Raw genomic sequence first — 19486 nt, forward strand, 5'->3', positions numbered from 1 at the left:
TGGCGGGAATCTCTCTGTGTCTCTGAGGAGAACAGTTACTGCTGGTGTCGCCATTTTATATCTAGCCCACCCTGCCGCTCACCCGTCAGGGCAGCCGGGGGGCAATGGGCGTCCTCAGCCACCTCATACTGGAGGACTTTAAGTCGTGGCGGGGACGGCAAATCATAGGGCCCTTCAAACGCTTCAATTGTGTGATCGGCCCCAATGGTTCAGGTAAATGTCTCCCGCCCAAGCACCGAGTACGTCGGGGTCTCCCCTGACATCTTTGACCCGCTATATAGATATAAGGACACGTCTCCTACAGCGCGTATATGTTAGCATGTGAGGCTCGTAGGTGACAGACACACGGTAGTGGTGATACCGGACCCTGGGGGTAGATGTATAAAGCAGCGGAGAAGTTGCCCAAAGCAACCAATCAGCGACTACCTATCATTTCATAGTATGTACATGATAAATGCAACCTAAAAGCCGATTGGTTGCCACTGTACACTGCTCCACTGTCGTCACTGCTTCATACATCTACCCCACTGTTTGGTGAAGGTTGACACGATTTTTTCCTCATTAAAGTCGGGACTGTAGTATCAGCTAACCATTGGGGACCCCCCCACCAAAAAAAGGAAACATTTTCTAGAGGCCAGTACACACTAGACCAGTGGTTCTCAAACTCAGTCCTCAGGACCCCACACAGGTCACATTTTCCAGGTCACCCAGCAGCTGCACAGGTGTAATCATTACTGGCTGACACATTTTAAAAGATTCACAGGTGGAGCTAATTATTTCACTTGTGAACCTGTGAGGAGATCTGGAAAACATGCACTGTTGGGGGGGGTCCTGAGGACCGAGTTTGAGAACCTGTGCACTAGATGATGTCTAGTGTGTACCAACCTCGTTAGCGGCGGGGTGCCGGCATGTGGAAGTGCATGCACCTTTGCTGATGTCGGCAGCATGGTCCACACTATAGATGTTGCCCAGTGATGTCGCGTGGGAGCGCCATCAGCGAAATTGCGGGTACACACTCTGTCCAATATGTCGCTCTGATCCGCCGCCTCGGGTGACATATCGCTTAGTGTGTACCTGGCATAAGACCTTCCCCCTGACCTGAGAGGTTGAGGACCAGTGGACCACAATGGGGTCAGCTGCCCCTTGGCTTCATATATATATTTATATATATATATATATATATATATATATATAAAGAAAAAAATCAGTACGGCACTCAGGATTTTGTAGAAAAAAACGCATTTCAGCTATAATTAAATCTTCATATCAATCATCAACGTTTCGGTGACCGCAGCACCGTCATCAGGATGAACAACAAAGCACAATCAGTATAACACCTACAACAATGAATAACTGACATATATATATATATATAAAACAATGTTAAACATGAAATGGTGGGCTCAATCCTATTAGGTGCGAGTTTGTATCATGAAACTCACAGCGGATGAATGTGCGCAACTGAAACTTGCGAGATCCAATTAGAAATATCAATTCGTGGTGAGAGTGTGCCACTTTTCTTCAACGTGTGACCTGGGAAAGTGCGTGAAATGAAAACATGGGGAAACTAGTGGGGGCCCCAAAAAAGTGACAACAGAGTAGCTATCTCTTTAAACCGGGACACTCATGAATTACACAGGTTCTGTGGCTGATTAAAAACAGGTGTGAAGTCAGCCAGCCACAGAGCCTACTTCATGAGTGTCCCGGTTAAAAGAGATGGGGACATATTCAATTCCTAGCAAAAGTCCGTTCTTTTCGCATGCTGGACTTTTTGCCTGTTTTAAATGCGAAAAAGTATCGCGCACATGGCCACTTTTCGCAGTATTCAGTTAGAAAACGGGAGCCTGCGAAACTAACATGCGAAAAGTACGGTCAGATTTGGGGTAATCTTCCTGACACCCCCCAAAAAGATGCACTGACATTGAGGATCACTCTAGATACCCCAAAATAGCCCTGTTGAAGGTAATTGGGGTATTTAAATGCTCTCAATAGCTGCTATTTCGCGGTTTTGCATAAGTGGTGAAGAATAGCATTTAGCAGTTTTTTTGCTCAAAATAAGTAGCCCCAGCAAGTTTGGGGTACCTGAAAATGGGGGCTAGCATATTTTTAAGTCGCTAAAGTGTAGTTTTAGAAATCGTTAAAAATCCATCTTCTGCAAGCACCTGCAAACTTAAAAACACCTGGGGCATACTTGGGGATCCCCCCTGGAGTCTATTTTTCACTACTTTGTAAGTTTGTCCCCCAACTTCGAACTTTGCCCCCAAAACGAAAGTACTTTTTTGGGGTGATCAAAAGACTTTTTATAACTATTTTTAAAGCAGTTTATCTTTGGGGGACTGTCCCAAGGGTGCATGGGGTTTCCTGCAGCTTTGCACCCCAAAACTCCAATTCTGCACTTTTTTTCCGACACCTTTTCATAGGCAAAAATTTATCGCAGGTCCCATTACATTGGGTTTCCGGACCGGCGAAAAGTCTTCGGAATTGAATACGGAGGAAACTTTTCGCATGGCGAAATGACGTCACCGGCGATACTTTTCCGGACTTATCATAGTATGGTAAGCCTACAACTGAGGTAGCAGGACCATATAGAAGCTGTTAGTGGCCATAAGTAAAGTACTGGAGGTTCTTAAAAGGTGACAAATGGCTGATTTTTGCACTTTTTTTTATTAATAGTTGAAAAATGATAGCCAGCGTGTTTTTCATCAAATAAAAGTCTTTCCAGCATTTTGGGATGCAAAAAATACCAGTATAGTAGTTTTTAAGTGTTTTTCTACGACTTTCTAAAAGTTTTCTATAAATTTGTAAGCAGTGCCGGATCCGGGTAATTAGTACCTGCTCGCTTCTTTCCCCCCTCTCGGTGTCCCTGTCGGGCTGATCGCCCGTACACACTTGCTGATGGACAGATATGTCTGCAGATATATCTGTTCATCGGCTGTGCAGCACAGCCAATGTGATATGTCTGTGAACGATGTCGTCTGTACACACTGGCCGACGGGGGCACGATATATTGGCCGATCAATTGATCGGCCAGTGTATACTCAGCATAAGTACAGAATACAAAAGAAAAAAAAACAAGGCTGGAGAGGTAATTTTACCCCATTTCAATGGATTTCAAGGTTAAAATTTCCCTGTACTCAGGGGGAGGGAACAAAATACAGATTGGGGATGCTATACCTGCTCATGATCAACTTTCCCTGTACATGGGAAAATATCCTCTAAGTGGAAACCCTAGATGATATGATACTGGACAAAAAGTAGAGTCTGGGGCCAGCTGAGATCCCGTGGCATAGGGTTGGATATTGTAGATCTATCTGAATGATCACTCTTTGGGGTATATTTACTAAAATGCGTGTTTTTAGAAGTGGAGATGTTGCCCATAGCAACCAATCAGATTCTACTTCAAATTCCTCTAGCACTTTCTAGAAGATGATAGCTAAAATGTGATTGCTATGGGCAACATCTCCATTTCTAAAAACCCGCACTTAGTATATACTCCTTCATGTCCCATACAGGGCGATTTTTGTATCCTGGAGGCATGATATATATATATATATATATATATATCAATAGGATTGATCCAAAAATCCCGAAGCAGGCAGCAATGTTCTCGCCTGTTCCCTAGCATCTATTTCTCCATTGCTCATGTCTGACCTTTTTATATATTTTAACTGCGCTTTCGCGACCTTTCCCTAACTCGTCAACTGAAAATAATATCGATTCTGGAAATGATGTGCAGGAAATTCATATTTAATTATGCATGAACTCTCTAGTCGTTTATTATTTTATTTATTTGTTACCAGTTATTTATATAGTGCACATATATACGCTTTACTAGGAATTTTTGTCAGGCCCAATTAACCTACCAGTATATTTTTGGATTGTTGGAGGAAACAGGAGCACAGGTTCCAGACTATAGATAGAAAGTAAAAAAGGTCGACGATGTCTAGATAGACACTAGGGGGTAAATTTACTAAAGTGAGAGTTTTTAGAAGTGAGTTTTAGAAGAGACGTTGCTCATACCAACCTATCAGATTCTAATTAACATTTAACTAGCACCTTCTAGAAGATAATAGCTAGAATCTGATTGGTTGCTATGGGCAACATCTCTTCTAAAACTCACTTATAAAAACTCTCACTTTAGTAAATTTACCCCTAGATGTTAGACAGGCAATAGGTCGACAAGGACCAAAGGTTGACAGCAGAGGCATTTTAAAAGAGGAGGGGACCCGTGTGCAGCTTCGATTCAGGCCCCCTCCTAATTCGGGCGGTGTAGTAGTAGATTCTGGTTTAGTGCCAGAATCTACTGCGCATGCGTGAGTCTCCGGGAAGGACAGCAGTACTGCGCATTTGCAGTCACCGGAAAAATGGGCACCGCCATTTTATCAGTAATTTTTGCTTTGCTGCAGCGCCAGCCCGGTGCTGCGGAGCAGCACGCTGGTGACTGCGGATGGGTGCAGGGAGTGTGGTGTGGGCCCCTACACCTTGCACCCATCAAAGATACGCCCGTGGTCAACCGGTACAAAAGGTTGAAACAAACCTGGTCAACGTATTTTCTTTTTGTTTGGTTAGGGTTTGGCACTTACCGGGATGGTTAGGGTTAAGCACCAGGAGGGAGGGTTAGGGTGAAGATTAGGAGGGGTTTGAAATGTGTCCACCATGTTGTTTTATGTGTTGACCTTTTGTCCCTGTCAACCTTCTTGTCGACCTTTTGTCCCTGTCAACCTATTGCCTGTCTAACATCTGGTGTCTATCTAATTCCTGTCTATGGGTCTAATTCATTACGCACGCAATCGGCCAATTGTGTTCTGCGCATGCGTATGCATCGCAGTACGCGAACCGGCCACTTTGATCGGAAGTACGAACGCAGTGACTACGCAGACCCATCGCAGAGTGATTGACAGGAAGTGCCGTTTGTGGGTGGTGACGGGGGGGATGGTCGGAGAAATGCAGACGTGCCAGTGCGTTTGAACGCCGTTGCATGGGTGTGCATAAATTATCCACTGCGATGCCGTACGCAGCCTAAGCATTCATAGCGTGCGTGGTTGTTAGCAATTCCTGAGTAAGGTCAGAGCTTGTGCAAGTGTGCGTGAGGCTGCGATGGTACTCAATCGTACCGATGGTTTTTCAGTCTTGCTAAACATTATGGATATGTGTAAGGTAAAGCGGGCGTCCTTATGTTGTTCTGCGACGGAATAACGATCGCAATGGATTAGCATACTATTGTAGTGAGACTGCGTGCGTAATCGCTATTGCAATCGCAGTTGCGATCGATAATGAATCAGGCCCTATATCTTATACCAAACCGTGCCCTGCCCGATTTCAAAAGGGCAGAATGCCATTTTGGCGGCGACCCGCTAAATCAACATGTCGGGTCCCGTCCCCACCCGCGGGACGCAGTGTCCTGCGGGTGGGAAAAATAGCAGTGCATTGATCACCACCGATGAATAGATGTCGTGCGCATGCACACAGCATCTATTCACAGAGAGAGGAGAGTTTGGGAGCAGCCCGGCATGTTCGTATTTGCCAGGCTGGTCCCCAAGAGTGAAGAAAAGGGAAAGCATCTTAAAGACATGCCCCCTTTTATCGTGGCCACACACCCTTTTTGGCACGCGCAACAGTGCCCTTTCTAGGCAAAACTTATTTTTTCATGGACATCTCGGCTGCGAGAGATGACATTTTGCTTCGTTGTGAAATCCGTACTTGGCGGGAAGATCCCAGCAAAAACCGAGCCGTTCAATTCTCAATTTAAAGCACAATACAGTAAATTCTGAATTTGCTTTAGAGCAGGAAACTTTTTTTCCCCCCAATATTTTAACACCACTTTAAATATAGTCTGGCCGGCCGTTTCCTATGTTTTTAGGAAATCAATAGTACTGTATATCAGAGGTTCCCAAACTCTGCCATTACAGTTCAAGTTTTAAGGATATCCATGCTTAAACCCAGATGGTTAGATCAAATTGACTGAGGTACTAATTAAGTAACCTGTGATCAATCATGGATATCCTTAAAACCTGTACTGTAATGGTGGAGTTTGGGAACCCCTGCTGTATAGTTTTTAGAAAGGGTAATTATAACCAGGATGTAGGATTGGGTGTTTATTTGTATGCTCTATTATGCATATGTAGTGCCTCAGTAAAGCTGGCCATGCACTGAATGCTGAAGGTGACAATCCGATCAAAGAGTACAGGGGCTGAGCGATTTTAACAATCACTGTGTGCCTCCATAAACTGAATGATGTATGGGCAGTGTTCTCCCCAGGCTGTTTTTTGCGGGCGCATCGCCTGGCTGAAACAGACTACCGCCCGGCAATTTCCCCCGCCGCATTCCCGGTCACCATCGCCAACCCCTGCTGTGGAACGCTGGCCTCTGAAGCGACCCAAAGCTAAAGAAGCCTCTGATCGCTTCAGAGGACAGCGCTCCCAGTGATCCACTGCGCTGGTGACGTCATGACGTCACCCGCGGCGTGAGGAGCCTGCCCTGCACGCCTGCTGGATCTATTAGATCCAGTCAGCGAGGGAGCGCGAGCATGTTAAGGTAAGTTCTGGGCTGGGGCTGGGCCCAGTCTGGGGGCACTGCATAAGGGGCACTATTTAAGCCTGGAGGCACTGCATAAAGGGCACTATTTAAGCCTGGGGGCACTGCATTAGTGTCACCGCCAGGGTTTCTCGGCATGGTAGTCACCGGGTATTACCTGTGAAGTCGTTATGTTGGGGGGTCTCTGGCAGCGGTGCTGTCGTTTGGCGAGGGGCATTGGCTGCGCGTGGTTCTGTGCGGGCACATTGTCACTAGGCCTGGTGAGGTCTGCCGGTGTTTCCGTTCCGTTGGCATGGGCGCCGCCATCTTGCCTGTGGCCATGTGATTCCGGCTGTCCAATCCTGGTAGGTCATGTGCTCATTCCAGCCAGTCACAGAGCGGCACTGAGTATTTAGGAAGGTTCAGAGCCTTCCTTCTTTGCCAGCGCAACGTGTTTCTCAGCTGTGGCTGAGAGAGAGTACCTGTGCCTTACCTGCCTGCCTGTCTGTTACTCTACTAGCCTGAACCTTGCCTGCTCCAACCTGCTGGTCTTACCCTGCATCCTCCATATACTTTCCCACCTGCCTGAGTACCTGAACCTGCTGTTTCCCTGCACCTTGCTTCATTTCACTCCCAGCTGAACTTCACTACCTCTGCCTGTATCAGTTACAGCTCATCATACCTGTATTCAGTTACAACTCATCATACCTGCATTCTGTTTCAGCTCACCATACTTGTATACTGGACTGTTCCTGCCTGTCACTGTCTGGACATTTTCTTCATTAACCCCCACTTTAGTGCTATACCTGCACTTTTTATTTGCCAATCCCATGTCTTCTAAGTCACTTATTAAAAACCCCACTTTTTCATTTAAGTCTGCTTCTGTGTCTGCTCCTATCTCCATCCTGGGTCCACAACAAATTCAGAAACAGTTTGCACTGGCTCCATGGATCCAGCCACAGAACAGGAGTCTGGAGTGGATTTATTTAGCTGTATTGCTGGTCGTTTAGAAAACCTGGAAGCTATGCAACATCAGATGGCCCAGTTCCTACAGGAGATGTCTAAACGCCAAGATAATCTGCAAGCCTCGTTGGTCACCCCTGGGGTATCAGCAACTTCTCCTCCTGTGCCTGGTAATACAGGGACCAGGGTATCCCCTCGTCTACATCTCCCCATGCCAAGTAAATTTGACGGCAATCTTAAGCTCTGTCGTGGTTTTTTTTAAATCAGTGTGATATACACTTTACGTTACAGCCTGATAACTTCCCCACTGCTAGAACCAAAGTGGCATACATCGTGTCCTTGCTGACCGGCTTGGCTCTGGATTGGGCCTCCCCAATCTGGGAGCATTCAGACTCGCTGCTGGATAACTATACAGAGATTGTGGGCCAAATGTAATAGGGTGAGAGTTTAGAAAATGTGAGAGTTTAGCAGTAAACTCTCACATTGGTTGAGTTTTATCTTCAAAATAGGAAAACAATGAGATTTTAAATCGTGAGAGTTTTTTAAATCTAAAAAAACATGCAAGTTCACTCTGTTACTTTGTTTTTGGACTCTATTACATTAGCAAAGTTTAAAAAGTGTCAGAAACTCTCACTTTTCTAAACTCTCACTCTATTACATTTGGCCCTGTATCTTCATTCAGGAGGATTTTTGATGAACCTGGAGGCGCAGTGTCAGCATCATCCAGCATCATGACCCTGAGACAAGGAACCCGTCTTGTCAGCCAATATGCCGTACAGTTTCAAATCTTGGCATCAGAGCTTAAGTGGAATGAGGAGGCCCTCACCTCAGCCTTTTGACATGGTCTGTCCGACCGTTTAAAAGATGATCTGATTACCCGTGAGCTTCCTACCAATTTAAATGATTTGATCTCACTCTGCAACAAAATTGACCTATGCTTCAGAGAATGTCAGGCTGAAAAGCACAACTGACCGGCAAAGGTCATTTACGTCTCCCTTGCCTACCCGTCCACCCCACCCTCCTATAGATGAGGAGCCCATGCAGGTGAACCAAACCCATCTCTCCAAAGAGGAACGTCAGAGAAGGATGCTAAAAAACCTCTGTACTGCGGAGATTCGGGTCACCTGGTGGCTTCCTGCTCCCGCAAGTCGGGAAACGCCTGGTCCTAACTGACCTCGGGGACATCAAGTTAGGAGTTATGTGTCCATCCCCCCATACTAAAGATTTCAAGATTTCCTTAGCTTTGGATCTTAAGCCCAACCTTGTCTTCGTCTCTGCTCTATTAGACTCTGGAGCAGCCGGAAACTTCATAACTTCCAGCCTAATTGATAAACTACAGATTTCTTGTTCATCTCTCAAGCAAGCAATTTCCCTGACTTCTGTAGATGGACGTCCTCTAGCTAAAGGAGTGGTCACCAAGGAAACTCAACCAGTATTAGTTCGTGTTGGGGCACTCCACTCCGAGTCTTTAACGTTCTTAGTTATACCAGAGGCTTCCCAAGAAATCATCTTAGGACTACCCTGGTTACGCCAACATAATCCCAGGATAGACTGGTGTTCAATGCAGATTTTTTCATGGGGAACTGACTGTCAGAAATCCTGTCTTCCCAAAACACAACCTGTAAGAAAGACAGCTTCGTTAAACTCTCCAGATTTTCCCAAGGAGTACCAGATGTTCTCTGATGTTTTTTCCGAGCAACAGGCGAACGTCTTACCTTCCCATAGAGAATGGGACTGTCCTATCGAGCTGCTACCTGACAAGATGCCACCACGTGGTCGCACCTATCCTCTATCCGTGCCTGAGACTCAAGCCATGTCAGAGTACATCCAGGACAACTTAGCAAAGGGGTTTATTCGTCCTTCCACCTCTCCCGCTAAAGCCGGCTTCTTTTTCGTTGGCAAGAAAGATGGAGGCCTAAGACCTTGTATAGATTATCAAGGCCTCAATGGTATAACGATTAAGAATCGATATCCTCTTCCCCTGATCACAGAATTGTTTGACAGAGTCAAAGGGTCCATCATATTCTCAAAGCTAGATCTGAGAGGGGTTTATAATCTCATCTGCATTCGTGCTGGCGATGAATGGAAGACCGCCTTTAATACTAGAGATGGACACTTTGAATACCTTGTGATGTCCTTTGGGTTGCGCAATGCCCCTGCCGTGTTTCAGGGCTTTGTTAATGAGACTTTCCGGGACCTGTTGTACATCTAGGTTGTAGTTTACCTGGACGATATATTGATTTTTTCGTCTCCTGTAACAAAACATCATGAACATGTGAAGGAAGTTTTGTCCCGTCTGAGAAAGAAACACCTTTACTGCAAACTGGAGAAATGTGTCTTTGGGGTTCCCAGTGTGCCATTCCTTGGTTACGTCATCTCTGGCTCCAGTCTAGTAATGGATTCCAAGAAAGTGAGATTAAGTCTGCTTCTGTGTCTGCTCCTATCACCACCCCGGGTTCACAACAAATTCAGAACCTCACAGTAAGGGGCCAGTCTGGGGACACTGTATAAGGGACACAATTTAAGCCTGGGGCACTGCATAAGGGGCACTATTTAAGCCTGGGGACACTGCTTAAGGGGCCAGCCTGGAGGCACTGCAATAGGGACCAGCCTGAAGGCATTGCATAGTTGCACTACTTCAGCCTGGAGACATTTCATAGGGGCACTACTTCAGCCTTGGGGCACTGCATAAGGGCCAAGCAAAACTACAGGGGATAATGCATAATGGGGAAAACTACAGGGGGCAATGTATAAAGGGGTAAACTACAGGGGGCACGGTATAAAGGGCACAAATACAGGGGGCACTGCATATGGAGATAACTACAGGGGACACTGCATAATGTGCACTTTTGACTGAGAGCCAGTGAGAGAGCAGCCTGAGATTTGTCGGACTCGAATGGTAAGGGAGATACCCCTTTTCCCAGCGCGCATAATTGCGAAGGCCCCCACCCGGCTACTTCTTGATGCCACCTGGCTGGAAAAAAATTCTGGGGAGAACACCGATGGGCATTGACCACAAGTTCTCAATGGGATTAAGGTCTGGGGAGTTACCTGGCCATGGACCCAAAATTTTGAAGTTTTGTTCCCCGAGCCAGTTATCACTTTTGTCATATGGCAAGGTGCTCCATCATGCTGGAAAAGGCATTGTTCGTCACCAAGCTGTTCTTGGATTGGCAATTACACCAAATTAAATTGGCAGAACAACGGCCTGGCCGATTGAACATAATTGAAAATCTACCATTTTCAGTGTGACTGATTACCTACGATGTACATACACTGAAAGTTAACTTTTCAGAACTGCTGTGTGTGGTCTATATTATAATTCTACAAAGTCTATCCAGAGTCAAACATCCTCAGGACAGCCATGGCCAAAAGTTTTGAGAATGACACAAGTAGTGTTCACTCTAGCTCCGGCGGCAGGCAGGGCGCCGGAGCTAGAGAGGGCAACCTTATGCGCGCGCCCGAAAAGGGGGCGTGGTCATGAAAAGGGTGTGTCTATAAGACGCGTCCCCTCTTCGTCATACTTGGGGGCGTGCCCGGTGCTTACGGACATGCCGGGCAGCCCCCAAGCGCTGCAGAAAAGGAGAATAGATGCCGGGCGCATGCGCCCGGCGTCTATTCTCCGGCGGTGACCGGGACACCGCATGTTTCTCCACCCGTGGGACACTGCGTCCCGCGGGTGAGAACGGCACCCGCAGGCTGTGAGGGCAGGGCGCTTTTTGCCCTCCAGAAGGAGGGCAGGGCGCCGCGCCCCGCTAAAACAGCCTAGCGGGAACGCTACATAAGTATTGGTTTTCACAAAGTTTGCTTATTCAGGGCCTGATTGAGAGGTGCTCGCAAAAAGCGAGTGCTTGCTCTTAAGCAGGGCGGGCGCTTGGTTTTTAAGTTGCGGCCTCTTGGCCGCTCGCATAGCTGTGGGTTATCACCCACAGCTTATGCGTGCGACCATGATGATGGTCAAGACCATCGGGCTTGCGACGAGACCCTTGTGGTAGGGCCTCGTGGCCGCAATCCCCAGAGAGCTTTCGGCTTAAACAGAGCCGGAAGCTCTCTCACTGACATCACTGGTGATGTCAGTGAGGCCGCCCACAAACGGCAGGTGTTCGCTTGGGAACGCCTCCGTTTGTGAAGCCACCCCCGGCCACGCCTACAAAAGGGGTTGAGCTGTCGATCAACATCGACAGCCGCCCCTTTTGTGGTGAGTCCCGGAGTTAGCGCTTTTGGCCCACCATCGACCCGGTTGCGAGCACACATCGCTTGCGACTGGGTCTGAATCAGGCTCTCAGTGTATTTAGACCTTTTTGTCAGATGTTAATATGGTATACTGAAGTAAATTTACAAGCATTTCATAAGTGTCAATGTAATTGTTAATAAAAGCCTTTAAGTTTATGCAGAGTCAATATTTGCAGTGTTGAACCTTCTTTTTCAAGACCTGCAATTTGCCCTGGCATGCTGTCACTCAAATTCTGGGCCACATACTGACTGATGGCCGCCCATTCTTGCCTAATCAATGCTTGGAGTTTGTCAGAATTTGTGGGTTTTTGTTTGTCAACACGCCTCTTGAGGATTGACCACAAGTTCCAGAGACCATTCATGTGTGGTGTTAATTCTCAGCCAAGGGAGTGGGCTCACTCACAATTCTGCCTAAGAACACAGCCATGAATAAAGAATGGTACCAAAATATCCACCAAGAGCAATTTCTCCCAACCATCCAAGAACAGTTTGGTGACGAACAATCCCTTTTCCAGCATGCCATAAGACAAAAGTGATAACTTAAGTGGCTCGGGGAACAAAACATTGAAATTTTGAGTCCATGGCCAGGAAACTCCCCAGAACTTAGGGCCTGATTGTGACCCGCTCGCGAGCGCTGAGCGCTCGCAAGCGGGTCGATGGTGCCCTAGTGCGCATGCGCACGACGGAGGGAGCTCCGTCCGTCGTGCGCATGCGCGAGAACCGAATAGCGACGGCCAAGCCGTCGCTATGGGTCTCGCACCAAAGGGGGCGTGCTGTCGATGTTTATTGACAGCATGAATTGCAGAGGTCTTGAAAAAGAAGGGCCAACTTCAAATATTGACTCTTTGCATAAACTTAAAGGCTTTTAATGACAATTACATTGACGCTTATGAAATGCTTATAATTTTACTTCAGTATACCATAGTAACATCTGACAAAAAGGTCTAAAAACACTGAAGCAGCAAGCTTTGTGAAAAACAATACTTGTGTCATTCTCAAAACTTTTGGCCACGGCTGTAGATGTCTGTAGATGTCGAAACGCTCAGGTAATGACATCACTGACACAAATGGTTGGGGCCTGTTTAGAACAACTGTCAGTAACTGTAATGTAGCTGTTACTTATGCTAACTGTAATATAGCTGTTACTTATGTATCACACTGTGAGATACAACTCAGCATCAGACAGACAGACCACTTATCTGATGCTGCCATAATTGGTCTCTCTGATGGTGAGAATATCCACAATCAAGATGCTGAAAGGTTACTCATGGCCGATGGATACTTGGTGTTCGGTTGCATCCATACATTGTGCAATTATCGTCCCAATCGGCCAATCTGGCCGTCAATTTGTAACGCTGTTTTTTTGGGTTGCTCCTTCCATTAGCACCAATCTACAGACACAGTGGCAATAAGGAGAACATCCAGGAGGCATTTTACAGGAATGCTTTGTGGAACCATATGGCCACCTAACATCCTACAGAGCACCTGAAACGAAAGTGATTTCTGATCATCCATTGAATCTCCTGCCATGGAAATATATAATAATAAGCGAGAAAGCGTGTCTGTCTGTCCTTTATGCACCGCCAAAATTTTAGACCTAGAGCAGCGGCAGACATGGACAGACAGCTCTGGCGCAATTGAGAATCTGGCGCTGGTCGCGAGCTCCGATTGGTTGCGACCAGCAGCCAATCAGGAGGCGCCACTGCTGATTGGCTGCCAGTCTGCAAGTTCTGATTGCCTCGCGACCAGCGGCGCTGTTTCAATGTTTGCCTGCTGGTGCGCCAGCTGTATCTAGGGCCGGCACCAAATCAACACCGCTGCCACCCTGGCCTTCCTTGGCAGCCATGACTGGACCGGCCCACCTTGTGTGCGTGACTGGGTGGGGGGGGTGTGTGCGGCGGGCCACAGAGGACACCATAGCAGCCACACCCCTTGCACCCACGGTAGTTACGCCACTGTTTGCATGCGTGTTAGCAAACAGTGGAGTCCTTTTCAGGATCGATGGAATGGGGTTATAGGCGAAGACAATGTAAACAAATAAAGGCTGCAGGTGTACTTCAGGGTTCAGTTCTCAACCCGAGCAACGCAGGGTATCCCTGTTAGTGTATGTGTGTATATATGTATATATATGAACCGTGTAATCAGATCAGAGCACCTTAAATTGCCACAGGCAGGGTAAACGTGCTTAGTGCTGACAGTGCAGAAATTCAGATATGATAAAAAAAAATTATTATAAATCTTGTTTTAGGCCACAAACGATAAAATATATCATGAGCACATACATTAAAAAGATATACATTTATTGAGATACAGTTATATATTAAGACAATAAAACGAGACCAAAATAAAATAGTAAAAACTATATTTCTGGATGAGGTAGATTTTAAATACAGATAAAAGGCTTATCTTGTTTTTAGATGAAGAGGATCAAAGTGTCAGTGAGGTGCAAGCTACCAATGCGTTTCGTCACTGGTGGACTTCAAGGGGATGGTGTGCCTGTGGGATGTTGCTGTACTCATACCCAAGTGATTAGGAAGATTTCTTGCACATGGGTTGAAGCGCGATGGCACTTCCGGTGACATCACTTCCGGTTCTGCCGGAAGACTGGCTAGATACTCTGGGCCCGATTCAGACCCGCACGCGAGTGCACAGCGCTCGCAAGCGGGTCGATGGTTCCCCACTGCGCATGCTCCGTCGCTCCTGGACTGATCTCTATGAAGTGCGCCGTCATAACGATTCCGCTGCTCCTGCCCCACTTCCGGTGAGGTCTGCTTGTCCACTCCGCGTTGTTTCCTGATGTTGATCGCGTGTACGCTTGATGCCTGGCATGCCCGCTTTTGTCCTTTGTGCATGTTTGGTTCATTGGCGGCCATTTTGTTTAGTGAAAGTACACTGGGAACGTCGTATCCTGTCCTTGGAACGCAGAGCTGGTTACTATGTCTTTGAGATGCAAGCTTCAACCTCGGACCATCTTTTTTGGTTGTCCATAGGAAATGTATTTCTCGTTACTCGTGTGTCTTGTGTCCTTCTTGGTCAGCTACTAGGGGAGTCATATCATTAGAAAAGTGGTACTTATATAATCTAGATCATTATTGTTAGGATTAGGACAAAAAATGTTCTTTTTTGAATAGCAAATAGCAGTAATGAGATATATGTTCTGTTAGAGTAATAGGGGTGCAGAAAAATAAAAATTGTCCCCCTTAGATTTTTCAACAACTCAAGAGATGATGCATGCCAAATGTGACTGTCTGAGTTTTTTAGACTTTTTAGAGTACATCAAGGTTCTAAGTGTGATGAGGGAACCTGGAATAAAGATGACGTAACGTTATACTCTCCATACAATGAAAGAAACTTGATCAAGATGATGTGTAACCTTCAGGTCTGGGACATGGGGTCCTGCCACTGCCGATGTCGTACACACTAGACATTGTCTAGTGTGTACCTTGCATAAGTTTTGTTTTTAACATTTGTCAGTGGTTATCTTTTCAGGCTGTTAACCCCCCAGTGATTTGTATTAGGCCTTGAAGTGCGACCTTTAGTTGCGTTCATCTGCTTATGAAATGCAGTGTACGCTATGGAGTAGATTTAGTAGCGAGCGGGTTATCAAAGCCGCCGATAATTTAAAATATCAATAGGAATAAAGGCCAATCAATGATCGGCGGCTCTGACAAACCTCACGCTAAATCTACCCCCTATGTCTGAAATAGTGACTATTGATACAGATGGCGAAAACAATCATTGTTTTGAATGCTGGATTTATCATGAGCACAACAATTACACCAAGAAGTGGTCATGGCTTGTTAATGTAGAATGTTGGGAACCATGACAGGGAAATACACGTGTTTTCTAAATATATGCTTTTAAATGCTTTCCCTGTATTAAATGCCTTCTTACTAATGGAGCATACACACGGTCAGATTTGTCAGACTTGTCAGATTTGTCAGATGAACGACTGAACGATTTGAACGATTTTACCAAAGCTTTGAACGATTGAACGATTTTTGACTGCATTAAAATGAATGGAATCGTCCAAGTCTGACTGCAAACCCATCAGATGTCAGATATCGTTATCTGACAAACGGGAACGCGCATCGTTGATCGTCCATCGTTCAGGCATGTCAGATATGAACGATTTTCCTTCAGATATGAACGACTGAACGATTTTTAAATCGTTATCGTTCATATCTGAAGGAAAAATCTGACCGTGTGTATGCACCATTAGTCATTTCAAACTCCAGTACTGATACAATTATCTTTATTCTGTTAAGGAAAATCAAATTTGATGGATGCGTTTAGTTTTGTAATGGGCGAGAAAACATCTAACCTGAGAGTAAAAAGTGTTCGAGAACTTATTCATGGAGCAAATATAGGCAGACGGGTCTCCTCCACAGCCAGTGTGCACTTGGTTTATTGTGAGGATGACGGGAAGGAAAGGACTTTTTCCAGGATTATTGTAGGTATGAAGAAAACATAATAATGTTCTTATTGTTGTCTGGTACTTCTTTTGCTATGTTTTTTCTGGGTATGTCTCTTGAGGAGAAATGAAAAGACTAGGGGGGTATATTTACTAAAGTGAGAGTTTTCAGAAGTTGAGATGTTGCCCATAGCAACCAATCAGATTCTAACTATGATCTTCTAGATTAGGTGCTAGATAAATGTTAAGTAGAATCTGATTGGTTGCTATGGTCAACATCTCCACTTCTAAAGACCTGCACTTTAGTTAATATAACCCTAGGGCTAAAATGTCTAGATAGTAATCAGCATTGCAGCAGCGCAGTCCTGTGTGATGCATCAAATAGGATATGCTATACTATACCATAATGCATCTATTTAGTATGCTATTCTTTCATGACAACACCTACCAGCAACTTTTATACTATATGCATGAAGTCTGTGAATAATCCGGTCCAACAAAAGTCACCTATTTCTAAGGCGTAATACTGTGAAACGTTACTAAACTCACGTATTGCAATGACGTCCAGCAGTGGAAGGCAATGCTAACCTAACTTGATGAGTCCTATTAATAGTATCCCCGTCACGCTAATTAGGAAAGACCCTTAGGCTCATTTGACACCGAATGGGACTTTGATAGAAGTCGTTGAACAAAAACACTGAGGGAGAGGGCTGGCTAGGCATCTATAGATCTATCCCCCTGTCTGGGTGTACTTTATTCAACCGATTTGTGACACTGAGTGCCGTCCATTACTGTCATATATATTTAAATTGAGGAGGCGCACCGGGCAAGTTCTATCTCTCTATATACAGTACTGTGTAAAAGATTTAGGCGGGTGTAGAAATAATGCTGTAAAGTAAGAATGCTTTCAAAAATAGAAGTGTTAAGTAATAGTATATTTTTATCGATTTAAGAAAATGCAAAGTGAATGAACAGAAGAAAAATCTTAATCAAATCAATATTTGGTGTGACCACCATTTGCCTTCAAAACAACATCAAATCTTCTAGGTACACTTGCACACAGTTTTTGAAGGAACTCGGCAGGGAGGTTGTTCCAAACATCTAGGAGAATTAACCACAGATCTTCTGTGGATGTAAGATTGCTCAAATCCTTCTGTCTCTTCATGTAATCCCAGACAGACTCGATGATTTTGAGATCAGGGCTCTGTGGGGGCCATATCATCCCTTCCAGGACTCCTTGTTCTTCTTTACCCTGAAGATAGTTCTTAACGACATTCATTGCCTGTATGTTTGCGTTGGGTATGAATAGCTGGTGGCTGAATTGCAGCCGGTACAAATCCCGACGCCGGAAGCCCGAAGGTCCACAATCCCAACAGGGGAGGTAAGTACCCTAAGCCTCCCCCTCTCTCTCCCTAACCCTCCCTTGGTGGTGCCTAACCCTAACCTCCCCCCCCGGTGGTGCCTAACCCTAACCCCTCCTTCCTGTACCCTAACCCTCCCCAGTGGGTGCCTAACCCTAAACTCTCCCTGATGGCGCCTAACCCTAATCCCCCTCCCCACAGCCTAACCCTCCCTGGGGGGTGCCTAACCCTAATCTCCCCCTGGGGGTCCCTAAACCTAACCCCCCCCGGGCTGGCGGGGTCGGTATCTTGTTGTCTTCGGGATAGCGGCGTCAGTATTATCCCGGGTGTCGAAATATCGATGCCCGGGATCCCGTCCACCGGTATATTAAATGTATCCCGTATGTTAGGGGTTGTTGTCCTGCTGCAGAATAAATTTGGAGCCAATCAGATGCATCCCTGATGGCATTTCATGATGGATAAGCACCTGCATGTATTTCTCAGCTAGGAGGACACCATTAATCCTGACCAAATCCCCAACTCCGGTTGCTGAACGGCAGCCCCAAACTTGCAAGGAACCTCCACCATGCTTCACTGTTGCCTGCAAACACTCATTGTTGTACCGCTCTCCAGCTCTTCGGCTCAGAACTGGCAGAAACCAGTGGTACCCAGGTACACCCACCTAGTGTTCGGAGAAGTTTAGCCAGAAGTGATCTTCATGGAAGAATTGCGGCCAAAAGCAATACCTTCCACATGGAAACAAGGCCAAGCGACTCAACTATGCACGGAAACACTGGAACTGGGGTGCAGAAAAATGGCAGCAGGTGCACTGGACTGATAAGTCAAAATGTTAAATTTTTGGCTGTAACAGAAGGCAGTTTGTTCGCGAAGGGCTGGAGAGTAGTACAATAATGAGTGTCTGCAGGTAACAGTGAAGTATGGGGAAGGTTCCTTGCAAGTTTGAGGCTGCATTTAAGCAAATGGAGTTGGGGATTTGGTCAGGATTACTGCTGAGAAATACTGGCAGGTTCTTATCATGCAATACCATCAGGGAGGCGTCTGATTGGCTCCAAATTTATTCTGCAGCAGGACCACGACCCCAAACATACAGCCAATGTCATTAAGAACTATCTTCAGCGTAAAGAAGAGCAAGGAGTCCTGCAAGTGATGATATGACCCCCACTGAGCCCTGATCTCCACATCATCGAGTCTGTCTTGGATTACATGAAGAGACAGAAGGATGTGAGCAAGCTACATCCACAGAAGAGCTGTGGTTAAGGTGCCTATCCATTAGGCGACCTGAAAGTCTGAACTTCTAGCGTTAAGACCTTCAGGTCGCCGAGGTGCGGTGTCCGCACTGAACAGCGTTCACTGAACATCATTCAGTGAGTCCGACCTCCTATCTTTGAACATGCCGAACCTGACGAGCGTCGTCAGGTTGACGGGCATGTTCAGTAGATAGTCGGGATGGCAAGGACCCAGCGCGCACGCGCATCGCTGGTCCTTCCCGGCTATCCATTACCCAACTTTGTGAACAATGCGGTTTTGGTCGGATTGTTCACAAAGTCGGGTAATGGATATGCCCCTTTTAGTTCTCCCAATATGTTTGGAACAACCTCCCTGCCAAGTTCCTTCAAAAACTGCGTGCCTAGTGTGTGATAGAGTGATTTTAGTGCTAGGAAGGATTGAGTTAGCGGATTTGTATAACTTTCCAATCTTAGGGGACTTTTTATCATTAAATATTTACAGCTTATTACCCCCCCAAAAAACACCTGTTTTCAGGGGATAGCCGCAAATATTAAGTATTCACTAAATGTACCATGGAGGGACTGCAGCAGATATCTGTGATATCTGCTGCGGCCCCTCCATTTTCGACAGCAGCCGCAGTGCCCATAGGCTTTTATGAGGGTCGCAAAGCTGTCAGATTCACCAAGCTCCGGAATGCAAAGCATTCCATTCTGCTGTTCCTAATAGCGATGACCAAGTAACACAATGAGAGCATGTCTGAATGGTAGGAAGACTA

General features: G+C 46.0%; 1 protein-coding gene across 1 annotated transcript in view; it reads left to right on the top strand.

Annotated features, from left to right (window-relative positions):
• The first annotated feature begins 2 nt into the window (after positions 1 to 2).
• The window catches only part of SMC1B (structural maintenance of chromosomes 1B), a 159803-nt gene continuing 140319 nt past the window's right edge, over positions 3 to 19486 (top strand). Inside the window, exons 1-2 of the mRNA XM_088478294.1 lie at positions 3 to 213; positions 15978 to 16166. Coding sequence (XP_088334420.1) covers positions 105 to 213; positions 15978 to 16166 — 298 coding nt within the window. The 5' untranslated portion in view covers positions 3 to 104. The remainder of the gene's footprint in view (positions 214 to 15977; positions 16167 to 19486) is intronic.

The sequence above is a fragment of the Taudactylus pleione genome, unplaced genomic scaffold (genome assembly GCF_031769625.1).
Source record: "Taudactylus pleione unplaced genomic scaffold, aTauple2 ptg000212l, whole genome shotgun sequence".
Classification (NCBI taxonomy): Eukaryota; Metazoa; Chordata; class Amphibia; order Anura; family Myobatrachidae; genus Taudactylus; species Taudactylus pleione.